Genomic DNA, 20,186 nt, shown 5'->3' with positions numbered 1-20,186 from the left:
GTGTAGATACAGTGCGGGTGAACCGAGAAGGTGTGCGTCTCGTTGGTCGCTGGTCGGTTAGGAGTTTACCCGACATGGTCTTGATCCTCCTCTGCAGGGACGACAGCTTCTTGATGTCCGCCAGAACCTTGAACAGGTCCTCGTCACTGAGACGGTCCCCCTCCTGGAACACACACACACAGAACACGACGCCTCAGGCGACAGCAAACATGCCGGTTCACAGTGTACTGGAAAGTTGTGATACGTTCACGTATTTTTTTTTTTTTTTTTTTTTTTTAGAAGTGTTCATTTTGCATGTTCATGGAAGAAAATGAGGGTGAACTCAGACGTTCTCCTCCTGTTGTCATGCTGGAGAAGGTGGGAAATGACACGGTGTCACATGTTGTCCGGCAGGACTGGGAATTACCCAAGGACCTGCCCGTCTTCATGCCTGCATATTTGAGTTTTAGTAAGGGTGATCAGTGTTCTCTCTGTGTGTGTGTGTGTGTGTGCGGACCTGCTTGCAGATGGTGCTGATGGTGATGGTAGAGGGTTTAAAGGCAGACATGTTACACTGATCCTCCATGCTGCTGAAACGTTCCGAATTTCTCCTGGGAAGCTGCCCCTTCCTGTCCATACTGCTGGACTTAGCACCTGGAGGGGAGGAGAGAGGAGGGGAGGTTCCAGATATCAGCGCAATAAAGGGAAAGTGAGGCTTCGGCCTACCGGAATTTTCGGACTATAAGCCGCGCCTTTTTGTCCCATTTTTCGACCCTGCGGCTTATACAACGGTGTGGCTAATCTATGGATTTTCCATCTCTTTCCCTACAATCCCCTCTGTGCACAAACCCTTACATATGGTAATTAAACATTAAAACACCTGCGGCTTATAGTCCACTGCGGCTTATATATGAACACATCATTCAGTTTAGCTGCTGCGGCTTATATTCCGGTGCGCCTTATAGTCTGAAAATTACGGTAATTCGGTTTTAACCAGTTACAGAGTAGCTCATCCCACGTCTACCACACACAGACATACAGGAACACCTGAGCAGAAAGACACTGATACACACACACACACACACACACACACACACACACACACACACACACACACACACACACACACACACACACACACACACACACACACACACACACGCACACGCACACGCACACGCACACGCACACACACACACACACACACCGTTGATGCTGTCCGAGTCAGCGGTGTCTCGGTCGAGCGTGGCAGTACTGATGACGTTCATGATGTTGACCGTGGCCCAGGCAAACGGCATGCGGTAGCGGCCCAGTTTCTGGCAGAAGGTCTCCGATTGGCCGCGCAGCTTCTCCAGCTTGTCCTTGTTCTGCTCAGAAGGACAGGACCAGCCACATGACCGACATACTGGGACACCAACTGTTACAGTCGTCGTTGTCCAGGGCACATTGGCACCGACCTAACCCATTGGTGTAACAGCTCGGTCGTGGTTGTTAGGATCGATCAGGTTTATAATAGTATCATAAAGCACGCCGTCACACCAGACAAAGGGGGAAAGTGCGGCAGAGGGGGAACATTCAGCGGAGGGGAAAAAGAAACAGACAACCGGCCGGCGCCGATGGCTACGTCCACCAGCAAAGCAGACTGATGCCAGCAACTTCTTCCCGCCCATCTTGGCGTTCAAAAGGGCTCGGCCCCTCCCCCTGTTTCACCCAGGCCCAATCCGGACACGGGGCGGAGTCCCACTTCCCCTTTCAGTCACCATAATGTGCACGGGTGCCGCGCCACTAAAGTGTTATTGTAAATTAAAGAAACTAAAGAAACCCTAAAACTCCTGAGAAGCCAACATGACTCTTTAGCTGGTACAACACCCTGCCACTAAATGTGCACGTGACACCAACCAACCAACCCTGGACAGCCCAGCCTCTTAATCCCAGTGTACATAGTTATGTCGATGCGGATGTGTTCCATCAATATTTCGAGAGACAACTAAACAGACAGTGAGAGATAACATTTGTGCGCAATGTGTCTGGGAGTGGGTGTGCGTTTATGATGCAGTGGAACAGGCTACCTTTGCTGTGTCACTCTCCTTCATGACCATGTAGGGTTCAGCACACTCACTGATCTCCCCCTGCTGAAGGACTTTCTCTATCTGGAACACACACACACACCAGTCATTAGACATGACCCGTCAGAACTCCACCACAAACACACATACGTTCTTTGCGTTAAACACAACAGGTGTGTAGGATAGGGTAGGTAGATACAATACACAGAACACCAAATGTACTTCCTTGGATAGGGATAGATACAAGTATTTGCCTGTGCATTTACAAAGGCAAGCTGGAAAATTCCAGAAAGTGTTCTTTGGAGCACTATTGTATTTGATCACACTGTAGTACAAGCTTTGATAGCAGGTGCATCTCACCTTGATGACTAGGTAGATATCTGGGGAGGGGTAGGTGATAGAGAAGATAGCAGCTCTGGCTTGGCTGGATGGGTCCACGTGTGGCGTGTGGGGTTTCAGGAAACCTTTGAACTGGTCCGAGTTAAGGTCGCAGTAGAAGTTCTCCGATATCTAAGCAGGACAAACATAAGGGGTCTTGTACTGTATTGATATAATGCAGCATGTTTGATATATTCCCAATGTGCATTTATCCGTTTCTTTCAAAAAGCTGAAGAATGGGCTTTGGGAATTCATGGATATATGATTTCAAATATACAAAATTTGATCTATTACAGTATTTATAGTGATCAACAATACCCCATCTGACTAAATGTTTCAGCATCTTCACACAGTTATATAGAAACTTTTTATAGGCCTAAATCAAAGCCTAGTTCAGGCCATCGATCCTGTGACTTGTTTTTGTTGAACCCTCTCTCGTCTTGCAGTCCAATCCTCTGTGGCTCTGACCATATGCCATTGGGATTGTGTCATGCGACACCCTCCATTAGCGAACGATTAGCGCCTCCTCTCCATTTCTCTGCTCCCGTCGGCCCTCTCTCTGACATGCTCGCTAACCCTTCCCAGCAGGCCAGCCCTATGGCAGAGAGACCCCTTTTATAGTTTATGTATCCTTCCTCCCCGCCGTCCTTCCTTAAGGGCATCCATAATCCAACACGTGTGAAAGCCTCTCTGCACATCTGTCACCGATCCAGTCCTATCAGACCCGTGATTTCTCTGTAGACAAAATAAAGGTTTTAAAGTTCTTCTCCAAGATGGGCCATGGTGGTTAGCATCAGCACTGTGCATGACCTGGGCTTTAACGGACACGTCACATGGTTTCAGGCAGAGATAATGAACCCTTTTTTGTGTTTTCTTTGTAACTGGAACACAGGAAGTCTCCGGGCTGGATTAACTGATATGTGGGAGGCAAACCACTTAAACAGGAACATCGATAAAACATCATTAAAATGCCAAGGCATCATTCAGACTCAAACATCCTCTGAACTGTCCCCTTAGAGAGGTCAGGAATGTTGAGGGCTGATATTCTTGGATAATTCCTTATAATGTTTCAGTTAACAGTAATGTTCTTAATATTCTAACAGTCTCAAATGTTGTTTGATGAGATATTGAGCAGATGAGTCAAGTCATGAGGTTTGCAACCAGGGGGATTTGAACTCACGTATTACCCTGTGTGGGGTAAAATCCTCCGTGTGTGTGTTTGTGTGTTTGTGTGTGTGTGTGTGTGTGTGTGCGCGCCATGGTTGGTCAAAAGCTCTTGCTGTCGGAACTGGATTAGAGGAATATTTTCATGGAATTATATGAACATCTGCTGAATATTGTACAGATGCTAAACCGAACAAAAAAACTGCATCAACACAACTTATGCTAGTGTCTACATGCAATGTATTCGACAGGATGAGAAAGAGTGCTACGTTCTGTATAAGAATGTTATTATGAGACAAAAATCACAAAGGAGAAACAACGACACACAAACCCAGGCAAGGAGAGGGACTGTATCACTGAGTCATTTCAAGTCAGATTGACTTAACAAGCTGAGAAGTCCTTCTTTGGAACAGGGCATTGCCATTAAGGACATGCAGCATGGCTTGTTTGACAGCAATTAAGCGTGTCATCAGAGGAAGAGAGAGAGAGCAACACCAGGTCTGTTATTCATCATTCTTTGTAGGAGACAAGCTGTCATTCATTATTGTCAGCTACTGCATAGTCCACTTCCTGTGACATAGATATTAAAGGAGGCACAACTGGGACCCAACAGAAACATACCCTCCTATCAGACCAGGGGTCAGACTAGAGGACGGATAACCAGAACGCTGTTTGCTAAAATCCATGAGGGGCATGTATGAAAGGGCTCTAGCAAGAGCATTAAGCACAAAATCAAGCCAAACATCCATTTCAAAAACCTCCAGCTGTGTAAATTCATTCAACACACACACACACACACACACACACACACACACACACCTCAGGGTGAGAACAGGGCATGAAGGAGGTCTTGGATGAGTGAGCCTAAAGCCTTCTAGAGTCCAATGATCTGTCTCTGCAGTAGTGACTGCCAAGAGCAACGACCAAACATAAATTAAGCCATAAGCTTCACCAAAACCAAACGACATGGCACTTTACCAAAGAAGATTTAAGACCTCACAGCATGTGATAGCATCCCGGATGTAGCCTGGAAATGTGTAACCAATTATGAACTGCATGTGACACTCACAATTTAAATAGTATACATTTGACCTTTATGTTCCCACAACACAGGGAATTTGTCTTGTAAAACTATCAACTGCCTCAGCAACACACATGCTAACTGGCTAACACAAGAAAAGGGTAAAACAGTGAATTCAACGTTTACGGCCTCATTCGCGTCCACACAAACTAGGCTGTGAATCAAGCTGTGGAATGGAATTGTGGCTAGCAGCTGTCTACATTCAATTTCCGCAAGCAAGGAGTGTCACATTGCGTTCATTGCTTTCGTTAAAATGACTTTTGTTCGTTTTGTGTATGACAATGCCATATAGTGTTGAGAGTTTGCGATATTGTGGCGTCATGTTTCTTTTCATTTGTGAGCCGAAGGAGCCCCGAGTGGTCTCACAGCATCTTGACACAACCTCAGCCCACAACCTGCAGGAAGTTACATCAACACAACCCCTATCCTGATCTTTATGTCATAATGGCCGATGTGTCCGTGTCATTAGCTCCCCTACAGCATCAGAAGGTACCACGACATCCAATACGGAGCCCTACACTCTTCCCGTCACTTGTGGTTGATATTCGGAGAGGGAGAAGGAGTTGGACCAGACTATTGAGGAGGGAGGAGAGGAACTGGCCAATGCCAGCCAGAGCGGCTCACTCCCTGGCGCAGCCACTCCAAAACGCAGCCACGCTGGCGCAACGAGAGCCCAGGAGCTGGCTCCTCTGAGGGGGGGGAAACAGAGACTGAAGACGGTACAGAGCAGCAGAGGCTCCACGGGCCGAGAGCCCGGCCCCGGGGGACACTGAGGCCGAGCAGCAGAGAGGCTCCCCCGGCCTGGTTTCCCGGAGGTGTTGAAGCACCGTGGTGGGACCAGTCGAGAGGTGGTGTCTGGGGCCAGAGGTGGAGCCTTCCTAAAAACCAGCCTGGTCTGCTTGTGCAACGGACACGGTTCATAAACACCGCTTTTGCCTGCTACGCCACAAGGAAAGGAAGTCATTCTTTGACGCGCGGGGGGGGCTGTATTTATACTGAGGATTGAGTTTAAACTGTTGAACCAGCTAGGGTCACCAGATGGTAACCATCGAACGCAGATAAGCAGTAGCCACCTCCGATTCATCCACCTCCTCCACTTTAAAGCACACACACACACACACCTTAATCCCCCATCACATCCCTTCATCTTCTGATCAAACTCAAACACTGACGGTGGCTGCCATAATGGACAACTCAAGTGCATGACGGGCCTCAACAATGCAAACTAAACTAGTTTAAGTAGACATAGATAGAGGGAATATACGACATTTCCCCCAAAAAAGTGAATATACGACATTTCCCCCCCAAAAATAAAATAAGAAAAACCTTCTCATCTTCAAGTGTAGCTGAATGTTGTCTTTAAGCCAGGCAACTACTTACTTTCTTTTTCTCTTTCAGGTCATACAGGGCCAAAGTAGCAAAGACGGGCTCAATGTCGATCTCAAACCTGCACATGAAAGAGAAAACACAAATAAAACACTCCCTCAAAAGACTATAATATTGATTTGAGTGTGCAGAGTGATGTGTCACAAACCACTGCTGCCTAAATGAAAAAAACAGACAGGCAGAAACCTCTGGCAGCTCTAGAGATGCAGAGAAAGAGAGCCTAGCCCACAGAAAGTGATGGTCTGGAGGAAAAACAACCAGCCCTGACAAACTGCAGTCCACCACTACCCTCCCACATGCCACCATTGGCCTCAGGCCTCCAGTAGAACTTGGAACATGAGTAACAGTGCTGATGTTGCAACACGCAACTATGCTTAGGCCTCAATGAAAGCTTTGGGCTCTTTCTCGGTGTCAATCGCCATCACGCTAACTTTCTGAGCGTCAATATCATTTCTAGTCATTGTATGCACTGTGTGAAGCGGAGGGATGTGTCTAGCTCGGTGTTGGTACTCTTCCTGAGGTTCATCTTACTTGATAGCAAGGCAGCGGATGAGAATCCTGTCTCCCATGTGCTCCTTGGGACAGTCAGGAATAGGGCGGATCTCCACGGCATCTTCCTGAAAAACCCAGAGGTGTAGACTCTCATCAGAACATTATGAGGAATTTTGACGACAGAAAACATTTCTGTGTGTCTGCGTGTGGGTGGATAGTCCTACAGCATGCTGTCGTGGGTGTATGCCAACATCTGTGTGTGTGTGTGTCTTACCTCATCGGACGGGGGGTAAAGTGCAAAGAGCTCGGGGTGTCTGAGCCCCCGACGGGCGTCATGATTGGACCTGTCCAGGTCGTCGGGGTTACTGAAGCACAGGAGCCCCTCCACCCTGGGGTCAGGGGTCAAACCCTTCCGTAGGTCAAAGTCAGAGGAGGTCAGGGTGTGGCTGGGGTCATCACTCAGGACGGCGAGGGAGGGGGACTTCACCTGGGGAGGGGGGTCAGAGTCAGGGTCAGGTTACAGAAACAATTAGAGATTAGTAGGAGGGGTCAGCGTGGCCGACCAATCGGTATCGGTCATTTTCAAAACCGATTTGCAGATAATAATTTTTTGTTGTTGCAGTTTTATTACATTTATTTTTCCATTATTTGTTCATATGTTGCTTGTTGAGGTTTAAATGTACTTCTTAAAGTTTTACAAAATGTTTACAGAATGCTGCTCGATGCTCCCTGCACTTTTTACTTTTTGTTATTATTAATATTTATGTTGTTATTATTAACAGTTCTCAGAATTAAAGATATGTTTAAAGTAATTGAATGAGTCTTTGTCAGAGGCCTTTTTATTCTGAATTTTTATATTAATTTTCATTTTTACACTTGACATATATCGGTTCAAAATATCGGTTATCGGAAAACTTGATCTGTAATAATCAGTATCGGCGCTGGCCCTGAAAAATCGGTTGACCCCTAAGAGGGAAAGCGTGGGTGAGGCGGGTTGAAATATGAGAATGTTAGGTAAGAAGTGTAGGGGAGTTAGGAATGCTAGAAACATTTTGATTACCAACATTCTTTCCATTTAAAGACATATGTCTTGTCATACAAAGTTATTAGGGTTAAATGATCTCAAGGTTAGAAAAATGGGTAATAGAAAGTGAGTGAATATCCAGACAACTATGACAAGAGGCAATGCAAACCATGATTTAGTACATTCCAGAAAGAACCCCATAACCCTCCAGAACGATCGTAACCTGCAAACACACAGAGTTCTTTGCTAATGGGAGCGTTACGACCACACAGAGGTCGTCTCAGTCTCCATGTCCTCATTTACACCCTTCCTCTGTCATCCAACCCCATCACATCCCCCCAGCCTCCACACCCCCATCGAGGAACAACCACAGTCCTCCTCCAGCGATGCATACCCTAGCGAGACCTCCTAGTGCTACTCATCCCAAACCTGGTCCTACGCCAATGTCAAGGACAATTCCATTCTGGACAATGAGCCTGTTCTTTCCCCTGTCCCCAATTCCCCCTCTCTCACTCCGTCTCTGGCCTGGTGTACATGTGGAGCCCCAGGCTGGAACTGGGGCCTTTGGTTTGGGCGATTCGAATTTGGCACGACTGGGGCTGGAGGCTGCCTCGGCCTGGAGGATGGTTATGGCTAATGACTTGGCAAGAGGCTTGAGGTTGGACGCTGGGGCTGGAGGGAACTAGGTGCTGGCAGGGCCTGGGTCGGGGGCCTGGGCCTAGGCCTGGGACGAGGATTGCTAGCCCGGACTGATGAATGGTGGTGATTGCTGGTTGGGGACTTGACAGGGAAGGAGACTAGGGGGCTGGCATTAGCAAGAGTAAAGAATATAACAGGCCAGAATATATTGGAACAGAAGCGAATATACTGCATGGAATACAGATCAAGGCGAGCAAAGTCTGCTGAATGTGGTTCTGGGTCTTGGTGGAAGCAGTAGGGGGCTGCATGAATATTCAGGGAGCCTTATTGTGTGCAAGCCAGGCTGGGTAGACATAAGGGGGAGGGGCTGCCTGGATGGAGGAGGTCATGTCCACGATGAAACAAACTGCTGGTTTGTTTACCACCCCCACCCCCTTCCCCCTCTCCCCTTTCTTTCTCTGCCTCTCATGCTCAGCCAGACAGCCAGCATGTCTATCTCTCTCTCTCTCTCTCTCTAAACCTCTCTCCTTTTTAATCGGGATTCTTTTTAAATCGTCGTTTCAATCTCTCCCTCGTTCTGTTTTTGCATGTGGAGAGGCACGGTCGAGGCTGCTTAGAAGGTCCTCTCCGTTTGCACAGCTCTTTAAACCCACTTCCGGCCGCAATCTTTGCAGGAATCATCTCGACCCATGATTTGGTTTCCTGCTGTAACATATCCTATCTGGCGTTATTTGATCATGATTGGTTGTGCAGAGACGGTGTACATTGATTATTGCTGCAGAGAACTCTTTGGTGCGGTGTACCGGAAACACTGCAGCGTATGGGCCGTCGTATCATCTAAACTACGGTCGTCCAGGAGTTGTGTGGTGTGTGTGCGTGCTGCAGTTGTGACCACGCCGTGTGTCCGCTGCTTACTGGGGTTTCTTGTTTCTCCGGCTGGACATCTGACTCAAACGTCTGCTTTTGTAGGCTTTTGTGGAGTCCTTCACGCTCAGAATACGCATTCCAGCCATCGCCTTGGCACCTGAACACACACAAACACATAACATGGTTACTGATACATCTCTCTCCTATGTTTACCTAATCAAACCAGATTGCGTAGTGAGTTTTCCACCCTTCCAAGACAAACAGAGTCTAGCTGTGGGTGTTTGTGTGGGTGTGTGGCCCTGGTTGGGAACCCTGTATGTAGTGAGCTTTATCATACTCTCTCAGACCTCCCTACTTCCTGTGAGGACAGGAAGGACACCTTTTGATCTGAGAGCGTATGGCTAACATCCCCACTTCTCTCTCTCTCTCTCTGGTCTAATCTTATCTCTTCCTCGCTCCCTCCACGAGGCTTGCATGTCTTCTATGTCTATCAAGCGTCAACAGAAGACGGACCCTGAGGGGGTCAGAGATAGGTGAGGGAACTGGTCCAGGCTTCTGTCTCCAGCCCTGTGGGGTCTAAGTTGGTGGGGGGTTTCTGGAGGTCTGCTAGTGTCTATGGGGTGGAGGGGAGTCTGAGAAATGAGCATAGAAGGACCTTAGAAAGAGAGCAGATTCCCAGTATTGTGGCACATTCTTGATGAATATTGAACTTCATTGGGTATCATTGGGTTTTTGGGGTTATGTGGATGCGTTGGGGTTTATGGTGGGCTGTGTGCTTGTGGGTGGGTCTGTTGGGGTCTGTGGGGTTGTGCAAGTGTATGGGGTGTATAGTAGAATATGTAATTGTGTCATGTTTATGGGCTTGTAGTGGATATAAAGGTGTATGGAAGCTCTGAGGTTGTGCAGGGGCTGTGTGGTGTATCCGGACGGAACCTTGTCGGGGGTCTTCTGGGAAATGGAGTCTTACCTTCTGCTGACCACCAGCCAGGGCTGGGTGTAACTCTGGACACAATCTCGAACGTGAGGCTCCAGCTCTGACCTGTGCAGACACAGAGCGACACGAGTGAAGGAGGTGGCCCGCAAACACACATGCGGCACTCGCAAGCCTTCACAGACGCGGACCTTCACGGAAAGCAAGCTTTCCACATTCCTGTCTTATCACGATCTGCACCGTCATGGCCAAGGTGACTGCCTGAGTGACAGTCAGGTGACGATAACGCACATTGCCGGAATATTTTCACAATGACAAAAGAGCGCTCTCTAAAGCCCAACGTCAAGAACGAAAACCAGGGAAGGACACGAGGGGGGGGGGGTCGAGCCCACGCGTTTGTCTGCACACGTGCACCTGTGCGTTACCCAGCCCGCTGGCTTTCTGACTCACATTAGATTACATTTACATTACATTTAGTCATTTAGCAGACGCTCTTTTCCAGAGCGACTTACAGTACAGGGACATTCCCCTGACGCAAGTAGGGTGAAGTGCCTTGCCCAAGGACACGGCGTCATTTGGCACGGCCGGGAATCGATCCAGCGACCTTCTAGATACCAGCCCGATTCCCTCACCGCTCAGCCACCCGACTCCTCCCCTACTCACCCCTCCTCCGGGACGGAGTGTCGGGCCGTGCGGCACTCCCTCTCCACCAGCTCCACCTCCAGGTCGTCGTCGGGGAACTCGCCCATCTTGGCCATTAGGCCGGCGTCGCCGCTACGCAGCTGGGTCATCAGGAAGTCTTCCAGGTCCAAGGGCTCCACAGCGTCATACGACTGGGGCTGAGGAGAGGAGGGGGGTGAGTCCATGAGGGATGAGCTATATTTCTAAGACGCACTGTTCCAGGTATGTCAAACGTGTGTGTTCCTTGGCTCCAGGAACAGGAATGCCTGGACTTAAGCAATACCCCCCCCAAAAAGCTACAACGCAGTGTTTGAGGGAGAGAATAAAAAACACAGCCATTAATCATCCATTAGTCTTTGAGGCGCCAAAGCACATGGATTCTATAGCCTTCAGTCACGTCTAAACGTTAGGGAACAAAAGCACAAAAGAGAGGGAAGAACAAGTTGGATCTTGAGTCCACCCTCGACAACAACTTTACACCTGTCAATTACAACTATCTGTCAGGAAAATCCTTAGTTCAACCATAGTGGATGGGCTCCTGTGGTTAGGTTCACCTTGAAGACACCATCAATTAGTCATCTCATCTTGAAGATGTGTGCTAACACAAACACTCCAGGGTCTGTCAGAATCTACCATGACTAGGCACAATCAGTGCTACACCAGCACAAGAGGAAAATCATGTCCAAGAGAAGCAAATTATTAAAAGTGTTTTAAGTTAGGGTTAGTTGCACACCCAGCACTAACAACTTATCTCATGCGGGAGAGAAGAATGAAAACGGCGTAAACATGCTCTACATCAACGCGGAGGGCTATCAGATAGCGAGCTAGCAAAGATGACAAGCGGGCGCTGTGAAGATCACAACGGGGAATCTTTCTCCCTGTCTCTGGGCTGAGTGTGGACCTGAGGATCTGGGGAAGTACATACTCCTACTGCTACGTAGTACATAGAAGATACGAAGTACCTTAAATACGAAGAGAAGACAGACAAGCACAGGGTGAAGTCAAGTGATTTATTTATCATCAGGTGCCCAGCGTCACATGAGGTCACCCAGAACACAGACTCTTATGACAGGGATAGAAACAAAGGACAAAGATAAAGCAGGCAGACTGCCAGGTAGATGGGAAGACTGGCAGACTGACAGACAGACAGGCAGACTGGCAGGCAGACAGGCAGACTGACAAGCAGACAGGAAGACAGGCAGACTGGCAGGCAGACAGGGAGACAGGCAGGCAGACAGGGAGACAGGCAGACTGGCAGGCAGACAGGGAGACAGGCAGACTGACAGGCAGACAGGCAGACTGACAGGCAGACAAGCAGACAGGAAGACAGGCAGACTGGCAGGCAGAGAGGGAGACAGGCAGACTGGCAGGCAGACAGGCAGACTGACAAGCAGACAGGAAGACAGGCAGACTGGCAGGCAGACAGGGAGACAGGCAGGCAGACAGGGAGACAGGCAGACTGGCAGGCAGACAGGGAGACAGGCAGACTGACAGGCAGACAGGCAGACTGACAGGCAGACAAGCAGACAGGAAGACAGGCAGACTGGCAGGCAGAGAGGGAGACAGGCAGACTGGCAGGCAGACAGGGAGACAGGCAGACTGACAGGCAGACAGACAGGGAGACAGGCAGACTGACAGGAAGACAGGCAGACTGACAGGCAGACTGGCAGGCAGACAGGGAGACAGGCAGACTGACAGGAAGACAGGCAGACTGACAGGAAGACAGGCAGACTGACAGGAAGACAGGCAGACTGACAGGAAGACAAAGTCAAACGTAAGCCAGTCAGATGGACAAACAAACTTGGATTATTCTTTGATTGACAAGTCGGTTTTTATTCATCAAACCACAGCTGGAGGTTTTGCTCTGACGGCGTTGAAGAGGATATTGCAACACAGACCGAAATGCAGAACAAGAGACAAGGATGTGAGAGAGGAAAAAATTGAAAGGCATAGGCACAAATAGCCATAACGACTACAAACAACTGAGAAAGATGGCGTCTTGACACTTCTTCCCAAGCATAAATTCAACCTCAACCCGATTGCGTAGCTCGCCCTGGATTGGCGTTTGAGGTATGACAATTGAATCTATGGGGGAAATCTCTTCCAAGCCACCTTCTTCACGTTCTAGAAGCATGTCAAAGCTTGGCCAATCAGGGCAGCAGATCTTACACAATAATGGCTTCTTTCTCCCTTCTCCAGCAGGGAGGCCAACAGAAACAAATAAATGCAAATCTATGCATGCCTCCGTCCACTCCATGCAGCTCTGTGGAGCCGAGCTCTTAGTGGTGCCAACACAGGCTAACCCAGACTAGATAGCACAGCAGCTTGATAGCCTAGCATGGTGTAGCACAGCCCAACCCACACTTCCCTCGTCAGAAACACAAAACACAGACTACAACAAGAACGACATCTCAACTTCACTCGCTTCAAACGGAAAAGAACTACAAATATGTAATAGTGCTACAGATACAATTCGCGCCCTGAATGGGGCCTACCTTAGGGTGCAGCCCAAAAAACACTGGCGCAGATGGGGTGTAGATGTTGTGTAGACTTGCCGCGCTGTACACTCAATATTCAAGAAGGAAGTTGCCAAAATGGCGCAGTTCGGAAACACAGACCTGCTGCCTGTCTCAGTGTGGTTACAGTTTCCGCTTTAGTGCAACTAACCACAAGCCTGTTACAGAGGTTGAGCCTTGGATCTAAATGTCACCTCTTGCTCCTTGGTCACTCACCATGACCAAACAGACAAGTAGACAAACAGAATAGTAGACCAGGATGAGTTCCTCTCTAAAGGGTTTGATATCTCCACATAGGTAAAGCGCTGTGGGGAAGTGGCTGGCGGTGGGTATGGGAGGGGCAAAAGGAACCACATGACCCCATGTGCCACTTGACAAGAGGAAGTGACATCGCCAATCGTTCTCGGATTTCCACAGAGAAACACGGCAGCCACACGCGCACAGCTCCACCCGACGGTGTCCCGTGACTTCATGATCATTTTATCATATGGAATAAAGACAACACACACACACACATCCTAAACAGATCGGAACAACCAACAGCGAGGCACAACCGTCACTATGACCGCACGTTCCCCCCAACCAGATGCACGAGAGGCCCCGGATGATGATGATGTTGATGATGATGATGACGATGCACATGGGAAAAGAAAAAAAAAATTGCCCTGAAGATTAGGAAATTAAAATCCCTCTCCCGCATCCCAAATCCAGCTATATGAAAGATTTGCCCGTGTAAGCTGGAAGGTAAGCAGGCGCCGGCGGCAGCCTGGGCCCTGACCCATTTCCCAAGCAGGTTAGAGATTACCCATAATAACCCTGAGATGGCCCCACCCCTTCTCCCGCCCCGGTCCCTGTCAGCTGACTGGCTGGCCCGGGGATCAGAGAGGGGGAGCGACAGGGAGAGAGAAGGGCTGGAGGTCTGCAGCTCATCGTCTCTCAGACAGTCCGTCACAGGGATAGGAACCAAGACTTAAGGCCTCGTGTCCAACAAGGTATTAGAACACTTATAATGAGGGAAGGGAGGAAAGATGAGATGGGGAATCGAAGAAGAAAGAAAGAAAACAATTGAGAGAAAGTGAATGGGAGAGAGAGAGAGAGAGAGAGGGCGAGCGCTATGGGACCTAATCCCTTTGAAATATTGAAGCACATTCTACAGTCTGACTGTGACTGTCAGAGAAAGATTAGAGGAGAAAAACAAGAACGAAAAAGAGACAGACAGATGGATGGACGGACGGACGAACCACTACTGTCTGGGCAGCAACATGAACACAAACACCACAGGGCTTTGGGCTTTAAGGAAACAACACCTGGTGATTCTCTCACTCCCAGTGTCATACCTTGCATAAGGCCCTAATGAAAGGACATGGCCTCATGGGTTGACAGTAGAGATGCAGGTCGAGGTGTGTGTGTGTGTGTGTGTGCTTGACTGTCAGGCAGGGAGATGCTCATGCACCAAAGAAAAACACACGGATTCAGAGGCTACACTAGAAGATAACAGTCCTGTAGTGTGTGGTTTGTATGTGTGTGTGTGTCTGTGGGGGGGGGGGGGGGTATTGGGTGTATGTTTTTATGTATTAATGTATTGTGTGTGTGTGTGTGTGACTCACCACGGTGAAGCACATGGACGCGGATGCGCTGGAGCTCTGACGACTGTGCTGAGAGGAACCATGACCGATGCTGAAGTGTTTGCGGATCTCAGCAGACGAGTGTCTGGAGGAGAAGAGGGGGAGAAAGGTCACACAGGTCACACCACAGCCCAGGGGCCAGGAGAGAGAGAGGGAGGGAGGGAGAGGGGGAGAGAACGACCCTCAAGATGAAAAAGAGAGAAAGAAAAAGACACCAAACAGACAGAGAAAAGAGCAATGAAGAGCCAGCCACATCGTGTTCTCTCAGCTTGCACAAACGCCACAATGCACCTTGATAATATCGATTAGACAGACTGCATGCGACTCGACTGCATTCTAATGATGTCATTCTAAGCCACCACTCACATGTCTAGTTCACCACCGCACCGGTCCATACATTTCAACCTCACAGATATGTTCCACATTACTGACTCCTGGTCATCATCACAACGGCAATATCATCAATGACACCATTGTCAGGGATGGCTCTGGGGGGAGTTGGTACTCGTTTGGCATTCCCCATTCAGCCCATTGTGATCCTCACTAACCACAGAACAGACTAGAGGACAGCGGCTGGCAGAAATGTGCTGCCCTCTTTTAACAGACAGGCCAAGCGTAAAATCATCAAGACAGTATAATAGAGTGTTCTAATAGTGCACGGGGAGGGTGTGTGTGTGAATGCGTGCGTGTGTGTGTTGGTGTCAGACAGACAACTGCAAACCATAACGCAAAAAGGCGGCTCGTATCCCAATTTGTTTCACATCACATGTCTCTAAAACTCACAGTAGTTGCCTCTAATGAATCTAGCATGCCATTGGACCCCTACTCCTTCGTTGAAAGAGAGAAGACAATGGCATCTTTATTGGTTGCGGTTTGGCTCTACAGGAGAGATGAAAAGTCCCACGGGGGGAAAAAAGCTCTACTATCTGTCTGCCCTCCCACAAAAGTGTGTGTGTGTGTGTATTGTAGCCGGTATAGATCAGTTAAACTCACTCCTCAGGTATATGACAGGCCACCCGCGCCACCAAGTTGTTAGCTCCGTTGGCTTAGTTGGTAGAGGTCGCGCTTGGGACGTCGGAGGTGGCGGGTTCGATCCCAGGTGCGGGCGGACGTCGGCACAGTGTACGTCCGACGTCTATTACACATGCGGCAGGAAGGGAGCTTGCGTGTGTGTGACTGCCTGGCGCAAGGTAGTGCAACAGGGCTGTATTGTGTCGAGTTGGGATAGGGGTGGGTTACACAAGGTTTTCGCAAATGGGTCACAGTACCTCCACCCCCCACCCCCAATCTCCATGTTCATTAACCCTCCCGTCATTGGTCTTTGTTAGGTGGCATAGCCCTTGACCTGTCAACCGTAGCGCTACCCTGATCAGTGGAGTCTATCATGCAAGCGGGTAGCCAGTAATGGGCCAGGGCGGCACAGGCCCGCCCACATTACTCACTGGCCCGCCCACTTTACTCACTGGCCCGCCCAGGCAAGTTTGAGCAAAATACATTTGAAGTTTATTTTTATTATTGAAATTTATTTAAGAAAATGTTCATATAAACCTGATTTATTGTTGACTGGTGTGTGTGTGTGTTTAATTTGTTTTCCAAATCAAATGGAACTGTTGAAGCAAGTTGCAGGAAGCCTCCAGAACGTAATTGGTTGCTATGGTTGCTAGGGGAACCGACAGGCAGACTCTCTGGTCGGCCTTTAGTCAGCTAACTTTGCTAGCCGCTTTTTAGCCAATGTGTTAACATTGTTAACATTAATTATTATTTAAGTCGTTTTTCTTCAAGGAAAAACTATAGGCCCACTCACTTTTGCATTGGCCCGCCCAAAATACAATTTCTGCCTACGCCACGGCTATCATGGAGTTGTTTACCACTGACTTTACATGAAGGGAAAGCATCCTCTCACTCTCTCACTCACACACAGTCTGCCAGAGGAGGTGAGCACACACAGCCTTCAAGCAGGGGAGTTAGGGTGGCATGGTGGCATGCCAACGTACACAGAGGAAAGTCCAACTCGTGAGGGAGTCGTACTCAATCTCTCATGCACCCAAGATGTTTGACATGAACATTGTTTTAAATATAAAATAAATACAAAATATGTGTACAGCGGTATGAAAATGAAATGCTGAAAAAGATTTTGCTTAGTCTACTTTAAGCATTTTTGCTTTACGTGTTTTTTAATTGTATTTGTGCGTAAGACTTTTGCTCAGTACTATATATACACACAAAGTGAGTACATATATACATTTGAACATGCTTACCCACACAATGTGCGCCAACAGGAACTTTTGATAGGCAACCTTTTATTAACAGAGTTGAGTTCAACTGATGGGTTACATAATACTGAAGAGTCCAAAAGTCAGCCTGAAAACGGAGAATGTTCCACACCCAAAGTGATAGAGGAATATAGTTCATTATAAACTACACACAACGTGCCATGTGAACCATGCAAGCTAGATACAGAAATCTTGCAGATTTCTTCTTTTTTTTTTACCTATACTTTCCAGATTGATTTACAATGTACACATGATTTTTTTCATCTGCAACTGCAAACATTTCACCGTTAACTATCAAAGGATAAAGTGAGTCCCCCTCAGTGTGCCATGTTCAAAGTAGCGTCAACTAAGCCGTCAATAAAACTTCTCATATTCACATGTCGCCACAAACAAAACAAAAACACTTCAAAAGCCCTGTGTTCAGTAAACTCCAAACCACTTAACCACTTTTCTGTCAACACATGCCCTCTCCACAGCTTTCCTTGCTATGGTGACATAATTACGAAGCAAGGACGCAGACGATATTCCGAGACAGACCCACACTAATAGAAAACATTCTTCAATAGGGCGCACACGTGCACACACACACACACACTCCTATAAAAAGACTACACAAGTAAAACAGTCTTCTAGCCTTGCTACAGCAGCAGTGCCAAGTAGCCATCAGGCTTGGACAGAGAGCCTGCCAGTCCTGGAAGCTGAGCGGTCTGTCATTTGAGTTCATGGAGCAGATGTTTGTGGTTCCCTTGTGAGGCCAAGACTGCTATTGTCTGTGGGAGCGAGACATGAAAGGGAAAGCCTGAAGTTTCATATCTTCACTATTTATTTAATGCCCGCAGCTTAGATAGAAAGACTGCGTTTCCTCTCAACCGCATATCGACGGTGAACAAGATTGAAGCTGTTGAAATGAGAAGCTTTTAAATGAGAAGGAACTACATGCTTAAAGGGGGACGTATTTTTGGACATATTTAACACATTGTAGCTGGAGGTCAAGATCATTTGATTATAGAATGCTGTGAAACAGAATCATCGCCCTTTGTTTTCAAACACAGCCAGCTTTGTTGTATGTGCTCGGGTGCAGATACCCAAGTTTATACATAATGTGTCATATGAATTCAACCAAAACCTACAGATCAGCAATGTGGCTATAATGAGCAACACGTCATAAACTTCCTTTAGAAACAATTCAAGTGAAAGGTCAGACCCCTTAGGGAAGGAAAGGCGGCAATGATTGAAATCCCTCTCATATGGAGATCATGTGATTGCGGGTGTTTTCCCCAGGAGTTCCTTCAATTTGCTGACGAGGCCAAATCATCACAACCAAAACACCCGGAAGCATCAGAAATATGCATCCCGACCAAGTTTTGACCTCAACTTGTCATGTGGACCACAACACCTGATCAGGGTTGGGTGTGACGGCAAGTTATGACAGGGCAGAGTGGACATTGATGGCTTCTTGTGGCTATGGCAACTACCACCAAACACAGCTGGTCTCCAGAGCCGGGCTATTTGTGCCCAAAATCAAACAATGGTCCAAATATCTTCCCGGGGGAGATAAGGAAACAGTCTTAGGTATTAATAAGACAAATATAAGGAAAACAATCCAATCTAGAAGTTTAAATGGAATCTGCTTTGGGCAACAGAGATCCAACTCCATAATATTGACAGGGTCGGTGCCTAGTTCCAGAGCAGAGGGAGTCAGGCCTGTACTTGTCTCTGTGTGAGGAACAGTGACTGTCAGCATTTCTGGATCACGCACCAGCATTCCTCCTTGTTTTTAGCGTTTCTCTCAGCTATGCTTCCGCTGCTTGTTCGGATTATTCGATGCAAAAGACATACCTCTACCCAAAGAGAATCTCATAGAATCTCATAACAAATGTGATCATCGTGTCGTTGGTTTCTCAAACGGCGGGATCCTCCAATTGTCTCGTTCTTCTTATTTCTTTCACCTTCCTGATCTCAGGGAACATAAGAATAGTGAACGCGCTGGGCCTGGTTGGCTACTCATACATGTGATCACTCTTGCACCCCATCCAATGAAGGGGAAGTGGAGACCTGACAAAGAAGGGAGGGAGACAGTCGCAGAACTGTTTGCCTCGTACTGCTGGAGATTACATGACTCTTGGTGCTATCAGGGCCATCGTTGGTGAGCTTCCTGTCCGGAGGGCGTAGGGAGAGACACACACAAACACCACCGTCATTAGCCTGGCAAAAACCCTTTTCTGGGACGCCCAACAGATCAAATGTGAAACTTCTCACAAAATATAGTCCCAAAGATTCTACTACAGTCGCTGCATTACGGTTCTGTTAAGAAATCTTCGCCAAACTTCTGGAAAGTTCCTCAGAACCTCCAGCAATGACAGCTGATTATTTGATCCGGGGCTGCAGTAAATGGTTATTTTGTCTCATTAGTGACTTCGCTTTTACCATGTGGGTAAATCATAACCTCCAGGGCCCCTGACCACAGCTGGGTTGCTAGGCTGCCACCTGCCACTAATCCACACTAGGAGGTATCATGTTCACATGCAGGGTCCATCCCAAAACACCCTGACATCTGGCCACGAGACACACTTCTCTCTCAAACAGAAACATTTCAGCACACGTTTTTTTCAGATAGTATCAGCACTTCTCTTTCAGGTTCTCTTTCTTTTTATGGGTTAGGCAATGAATATTTCCTGTTTTAGCCTAGTCAGGAAGAACAAGGAAGAAGTGAAACATTTGCTGTGGTGTCAAATTAGCAGGATACCTCAACACTCCATCTTGAAGAAAATACATGTAGAAGAACTTACATCTGTAGGATGCATAAATTCTGGTGAAAAAAACAATAGTTTCAACTGATATTACGGATTACAGCTTCATTTTTGTTACAGATTAAACCAGGCCAAACAAACGTCCACCCTTCTATTTATAATATTGTGTTCCAAGTTGAATCATCAACCCCAAGTAACATTTAGATGCAGGCAGTGACACTGTGACACTGACAAGGCAGGCAGGCAGACAGGCAGGCGGACAGGCAGACGGACAGGCAGACGGACAGGCAGACGGACAGATCAATGGCTGCTGATGCATCACTTTAATTGCTTC

The 20,186-nt window shown here is 47.8% G+C and overlaps 1 protein-coding gene across 5 annotated transcripts in view; it reads right to left on the bottom strand.

Moving 5' to 3' along the window:
• Window positions 1-20,186, bottom strand: part of dock8 (dedicator of cytokinesis 8) — a 44,800-nt gene that overhangs the window by 23,551 nt on the left and 1,063 nt on the right. For all 5 annotated transcript variants that reach the window (XM_084690250.1, XM_084690248.1, XM_084690251.1 and 2 more), the window contains exons 2-13: window positions 14,812-14,914; window positions 10,671-10,846; window positions 10,044-10,115; window positions 9,125-9,233; window positions 6,821-7,033; window positions 6,586-6,671; window positions 6,049-6,115; window positions 2,406-2,555; window positions 2,049-2,129; window positions 1,187-1,346; window positions 497-633; window positions 70-163 (exon numbers count right to left, since the gene is read on the bottom strand). In XM_084690250.1, the coding sequence (XP_084546376.1) occupies window positions 70-163; window positions 497-633; window positions 1,187-1,346; window positions 2,049-2,129; window positions 2,406-2,555; window positions 6,049-6,115; window positions 6,586-6,671; window positions 6,821-7,033; window positions 9,125-9,233; window positions 10,044-10,115; window positions 10,671-10,846; window positions 14,812-14,914 (1,448 nt within the window). The remainder of the gene's footprint in view (window positions 1-69; window positions 164-496; window positions 634-1,186; window positions 1,347-2,048; window positions 2,130-2,405; window positions 2,556-6,048; window positions 6,116-6,585; window positions 6,672-6,820; window positions 7,034-9,124; window positions 9,234-10,043; window positions 10,116-10,670; window positions 10,847-14,811; window positions 14,915-20,186) is intronic.

The sequence above is a fragment of the Hypomesus nipponensis genome, chromosome 24 (assembly GCF_054491055.1).
Source record: "Hypomesus nipponensis isolate SF chromosome 24, ASM5449105v1, whole genome shotgun sequence".
Lineage (NCBI taxonomy): Eukaryota > Metazoa > Chordata > Actinopteri > Osmeriformes > Osmeridae > Hypomesus > Hypomesus nipponensis.
This window is presented reverse-complemented; position numbering and strand designations above follow the sequence as displayed.